Source organism: Myotis brandtii, unplaced genomic scaffold (assembly GCF_000412655.1).
Source record: "Myotis brandtii unplaced genomic scaffold, ASM41265v1 scaffold179, whole genome shotgun sequence".
In the NCBI taxonomy this organism is placed as follows: Eukaryota; Metazoa; Chordata; class Mammalia; order Chiroptera; family Vespertilionidae; genus Myotis; species Myotis brandtii.
The window spans coordinates 4,479,607-4,486,155 of NW_005356635.1; the positions used below are offsets into that span (position 1 = coordinate 4,479,607).

Here is a 6,549-nt window from a genome sequence, read left to right on the forward strand (position 1 = left end):
GCGGGGTGAGGGGCCCCCCCCCCCCGAGTGCACAAATTTTTGTGCACCGGGTCTCTAGTATGGTGATATAATCAAACCATGTTTTATTGACTTAACTGCTGACCCCATATGCTTGAGGTGACTGGCAAAAAAGAAAAAGAAAAAAGCTTTGCCCAACTTGGCTTATGTTCTCATGGCACTTGTAATTAGTGACCTTGGTCCTCATACTTGTATTACCATTATCACTGACCACAATGCTTACCTGGGGAAAACTGAAATTTCAGGATTTTCGAAACAACTAGTACAAGGCTTTCTTTCCTTTTCTAAATTCTTATTTCATACCTACACCCCAAACTAAGATAGGCAAAAGACCCCAAAGGAGTTGCCAGACTAAATGCTTGTGTTCTCCATCCCTCAAATTCATATGTTGAAATTTAATCCCTAATTCAATCGCATTTAGAGGTGAGATCTTTGTGAGGTAACATAAGTGTCCTTATAAAAGAGACTTCAGGGAGGTCCCCTGCCTCTCCCACCATTTGAGGACACAGAGGAATCAGGACATGAGTGCTCCTGTAGACACTGTATCTACAGGTGCCTTTATCTTGAACTCCCTGGTCTCTAGACTATGAGAAACAAATTTCTATTATTTATAAGCTGTGATCTTTTATTATAGGAGCCCAAATGGACTAAAACAGAAATGGGGGGAGTGGGGAGTGGAAATCCCACCTAACCCACAGTCTTTCATGTAGATTAATCCAAATCTTACAAGGCAACACTTGACAGAGAAGTCAGTGTGAAAAGGGTCATGTCTTTCCTGCTCAATTAGCATTCAGTCTCATATGGTTTTTAATTCCTGGTTTGAGTATGTTTCTGGAGAAGTGAAAATCTTGAGTCAAACTAATCATCTGCTTTTTAACACGCACATATTCCCATTCGACATAAAGAACACTTTAAAAACAAAAATCCAAAGGTTACATGTGCTATGATTCCATTTATGTAACAGTCTTGAAATGGACAAGAGTATCATAATAGAGGACAAATCAATGGTTGCCAAGGGTTAGAGTTTGAAGCAGGTGTTACATAAAAGGTTGGTATTTTCTTTGTGGTGATGGAGCAGTTCTGTATTCTGACAGTGGTGATTACATCAATCTACACATGATAAATTTTCTTAGACTATACACACATACACACAAACTGGTGAAATTCAAACAAAGACTGTAGTTTAGTAAATACTGCTGTGCTAGTGTCAATTTTTTGGTTTTGATAACGTACTATGATTATATAAGACTTCATTGGGGAAAACTAGGTGAAGGGTCCATGGAAACTCTATTTACTGTTTTTGCAACTTCTTATACTTAAATTATATCAAAATAAAGGGTCCATAAAAAGCCTGTCTTTTGGGGTAATTGTTTGTTCACAATACAAGAAATGAAACTAATTATAAGTTTTGCAACATTCTTCAAATATTTTAAATTAAAATAAAAAATTGAATAGACCAACATTTTTGTAATAAAGTAAAGAACATATTCCATGAGACAAAAGTACTCATTAAATTAGACAACCTTCTTTGTACATGATGCTTTACGATAGATATATCTATTTTAGGGGGACTAATTATCCACTGAAACCATCACAAAAATCATATTGAGTTGTTCCAGTTTTGTTCATACATATAAACATTATTCAAAACAAGTATTTTACTTCACACCCCCCTTCATAGAAGCATAACTATGAGAAAGTACTGCAAGAGATTTTGGTACCACTAAAGATACTTTACTGGATTTAATCAGTTTGAGCAACTTTTTACACAAATTTAAATAAACAGATGTACAAAGTTTATTAGAAGAAACACAAAATCAAGGATCATAACAGAATATAAACTGTTTTACAAGTTAACAAAAGCAAAAACATAAATTCAAAACAAATTCTTCAATAATTAGAAGTAACTGAATGAAACAGTCAATAGAATGTGGTGCTACCTTAATAATATATTGAGACTTGATATGATTTCTTATTTTTAATGATTTCCCTTTTCAATCAAAGGGAATGTGGTGATAATCCAATCAGAAAGAAAAACCTAGAATTTAAAAAGTTTTTTTCATTAAGCAAATAAGTGCCAGACTTTCACAAAAAAAAAATAACTATTTAAAAATAATTATATTAAATATTGTACACACATATTTTTAAAACTTACTATCCTTTCCAGATACTCACGTACAATTTATTGCTCTAGGCCTGAGTTAATATGCGAAAACTACTGGGCTTCAACTAACAAGAGTCCTATGGCAGGGATATGGTGATTATTATAATACTAGAGGCCCGGTGCACAAATTCGTGCACTGGAGGGGTGTGTGTGTGTGTGTGTGTGTGTGTGTGTGTATGTCCCTCAGCCCAGCTTGTGCCCTCTCACAGTCCGGGAGCCCCACGATCGATCTCCCCAAAGAGGTAGGCCCTGCCCACCTGCTGCAGCCCACTGGTCGGTGGCCTGGGCCTCCCGCTTTGGGGCGATCATGGAGTCCCCCAATTGATCGATCGCACCACTGGCCAGTGGCCTGGACCTCCCTCTGCAGGGCGATCATGGGGCGATAGCAGGGCCCGGAACAATTGCATTGCACCTGCCTTGGCTGGCCTGGCACCAGTGGGTGTCATAGCGTGGTCATCCAAATGGTCGTCGGATGGTCATTCTGCTGTTCGGCCGTTCAGTCAATTTGCATATTATGCTTTTATTATTATAAATGATACTTTTTTCAACCTTTACATTCACTGAAGTATATATCAATTTAGAAAAAAATGACTTAATTTTTAAAAAAATATATCTTATTGATTTTTTAGAGAGGAAGGGAAAGGGATAGAGAGAGTTAGAAACATCGATGAGAAAGAAACATCGATCAGCTGCCTCCTGCACAACCCCTACTGGGGATGTGCCCACAACCAACGTACATGCCCTTGACCGGAATCGAACCTGGGACCCTTCAGTCCGCAGGCTGATGCTCTATCCACTGAGCCAAACCGGTTAGGGCTTAATTTTTAATAAATTATCTCAATGGCCTCAACTAAGCAAGCTGACTAGACAGTATGGGTTTCGTGTAAGGCAGGCGTCCTCAAACTTTTTAAACAGGGGGCCAGTTCACTGTCCCTCAGACCGTTGGAGGGCCAGACTATAGTTTAAAAAAAAAACTATGAACAAATTCCTATGCACACTGCACATATCTTATTTTGAAGTAAAAAAGCAAAATGGGAACAAATACAATATTTGTATTTGCATGTGGCCCGCGGGCCGTAGTTTGAGGACCCCTGGTGTAAGGCCACTGTTGTTTGGCATCCAATCCCCCCTTTTTAGATTACTCTAATTTTCCTTTGAAAACTATCCAGGGGTGAGAATATAACTTGGTCCTGGTGATCTGATTTAAAAATGACTGAATCAAAGATGAGCAAGAGTCAAGCCAAGCTAAAGACAGCCAGCCTTGTGACTAGCAACAATGTGCTCTTTCCTTTGGGGCTACTGATTTGGTTGAATGCAAACCTTGAGCTATCATGTAGAATGTTAGACTGAGAACAAATTTAACTGTGAAGAAATCAAGAGACAGGGATGAGAAAAACAGATTTTTGGAGTCATGCAAATACCTAGATGCAATAATACTGAAGCTTTAAGGTTACATAGAGTTTTCTTTAAAAAATCCCCTTGTCATTTCCTATTAAGTCATGACTAATACAATTTACTGGATAATCTCTAAATTATTCACAACTACAAATCCCATGAGTATAAGTTTTAAAAATATTCTTGAAGTAAAATAATCTATTGTTAACTAAAATATCTATACTAAAAGTGTTTAAAGATTAATCATGTGGATGAAAAAGAGGAGTCCTATAGAAAGTAATCTCACAGGGTGATCAGATCATAAATTGCTAACTGGGAAGTCACGGTGGGTAGTCATGCCCAGACATATAACATTTTAGTAAAAGGTTTATCTTTGCCTTAAGCAATCCCTGTCCACTGTTTCTGTGCATCTACATTAGCACACCTTTGAAATATGCACCCTTAAGCATTTAGTATTCTAAAATTGTGAGTAGCATACAAATTACCTTTATAAAGCTAGAGTAAAAAAACCTAATCTCTATGTATAAAAGCCTAAGCGACTGAACGACCAAACAACCAGTCGATAGGTCGCTATGACGCACACTGACCACCAGGGGGCAGACGCTCAACGTAGGAGCTTCCCCCTGATGGTCAGTGTGCTCCCACAGCCAACCTCCTGCAGTCCCTCCCCCCGGCCAGCCAACCTCCCATGGCCCCAATCGGCCCTGATCGCAGGCCAGGCCAAGGGACCCCACCTGTGAATGAAGTTGTACACCGGGCCTCCAGTTTAATTATATAGTTATGCCTTTTAAATAGTATCTGCCTGGCATATTATCTAACAAATTACAGTCAGTATTTGATAAATGTTTGATGAATAAACTATAGTAGACAGGTTGAATGTGAGTGGGCACAGTGCATAACAACAAAGATCTTAAAATGTAGTATAATGTAGATCAAGCTTGTCAAACTCAGGGCCTGCAGGCCGCATGCAGCCCACAATGAATATTTTTGCGGCCCAGCCAATATAACGGTATATAAGGAACATTTTAATAAAAATTTCCTAACTTAATTTTTACAATATCCTGTTATACATAATTATTAATAAACTAGAACGTTTACTAATGACTGATTACTATAATCGTGTTGCATTCATTTCCCTTACGCACCTTATGTGCAGGCGCACCATTTCTCTCCATTAATACTAGCAGCGAATATTTTAGCAGCTGATTGCCGCATTAGTTTTGGACTGACTTGTTTGGTGTGCACAACAGGAAATATTTCGCTTTCAGAGAACAAGAAAAATAGGTTTATTTGCGTTACACTTATTAATTTGTGCAGTTATTCAGTGTCTGGTAAGTTAATGTTCAAGAAAAAATATTAATTTTTATTAAAACGTTCTATTATTTTATGTTAAGGATTACTCCTTTATTTCAGCCCTTTGTATTCAGCATGTCTCTAACGAAATAAACCTATGTTTCTATGAAAATTGAAGCTTTTGGTTTTTTTGCGGCCCACATCAACTTAAACCTTGTTTATTTGGCCGGTGTTAGCCTTTGAGTTTCACATGCTTGATGTCGATCTTAAAATGTAGAAGAATTGAAAAGTTAAAAAGGTTCCTTTCATGTCTCAGGAAGAAATAATCCTATTCCATAAAAGTAAACATCCTGTCTCTTAATGACTTTCTTTTCCTTCTACATAAGTTATTAAGCCGCTGGTGATTTAATCAAAGCCGTCTTTTCCCCCTCTCAATTGCCCCCTCCTTATTTGATGCTCACTTGAGACTCCCAGCCATTACCCTAGTCCAGAGTCTTCCCTAACACTGTCCAAGACTAAGTTTATTATCTTCTCCAACATTATAAACTCTGCGTCAGCTTCAAAATCTCAGGAATCCTCTAATATTCTAATGCTAAAATGCTCATAACCATTTCAACACCAAACAGTGCTATATTATCTCTATAATGCTCACTGCTACCATCCCAGACCACACGTACTGCCACAGTTCCACTCTTTCAAGTCCTACAAATTTCATCAAGGCGAGGAGTACAAAACTTGGTATTACTTAAATTCACGTGTTCTTCCTGTGTGGTCATTCTAGTGAACTTAGCCATGTGTTTATATTGTTTCCTTATTACAAAGCTAAATGATTTCACACGGTCAACAAAGCCTGTCAACAGATAAGGGTTCCTACAATACTAGGATTGCAAACCCAGGGTAACAAATTCAACTAGCATTTTCAGTTATCACCCTTCCTCTAATCCCGCAGAACTTGAAAGGACAGGAAAGAATGATGGATGAGCAAAAGGGAAAGGAAACGCAGAAGCGCAGAGGCGGGGACTTCACTTCCGATTGCCACGCAACACGAAAAAACCCTAAGGGCCCTCCGGCTCTTTCGCAATCTACGAGATAAAGGCCGTATCGGACTCCAAGCCCAAGGACAAAGACACAAAAAAGAAACTGCTCTGAAGAAACAGACCCTTGCTGGTTCAGAACTCACCTGTTAGAAGCGGCGTGGACGGCGCCATCTCGTCCCGGAAAGAGAAAACTATGCACTTGGGTCAGAGTTTACAAGGGCCAAACCCGGCCTCTACACGTCCACTCCGGCGTGGGCACGGCAACTTAGTATTTCCGGGGTCACCAGCCTCGGGGCCAATTCACTTCCGTTTGGAGCCTGTAGCAGAGAAGGAGCCTCAAGGCGCACGCGCAGCTCTGGGGGTGTGTGTGTGGGCGGGGGGAACACATTTTTACAGAACTTGGGAGGGCTGGGCCAGGGCCCCTGCGCCCGCCTTCACCCTCCCTCTCCCCCTTCTGCCGGTGGGGCCCGCACTTCCGCGGGGCGGAGTTCTCCCAGTGCTGACGTTGGCAGCCGAACCGAAGTAGTTCGAGCTGACGGGTTACGAGGTCCACTTGTTTCGTTTCTTCCTCTTTCCCTCCACGCTCTCGGCGGCGGCGGCGGCGTTTCGAGCCTCTTCCGGGCCTGCTGTCCTCCCGCGCCC

At 40.4% G+C, this 6,549-nt stretch overlaps 1 protein-coding gene across 5 annotated transcripts in view; it reads right to left on the reverse strand.

Moving 5' to 3' along the window:
- EIF2A (eukaryotic translation initiation factor 2A, 65kDa) overlaps positions 1 to 6,180 on the reverse strand; it is a 60,142-nt gene extending 53,962 nt beyond the window's left edge. For 3 of the 5 annotated variants that reach the window (XM_005863470.2, XM_014537438.1, XM_005863468.2), the window contains exon 1: positions 6,051 to 6,180. In XM_005863470.2, coding sequence (XP_005863532.1) covers positions 6,051 to 6,078 — 28 coding nt within the window. In that variant the 5' untranslated portion in view covers positions 6,079 to 6,180. The remainder of the gene's footprint in view (positions 1 to 6,050) is intronic. The other 2 variants (XM_005863469.2, XM_014537439.1) reach the window with 2 other exon arrangements.
- Between the last annotated feature and the right edge of the window lie 369 nt (positions 6,181 to 6,549).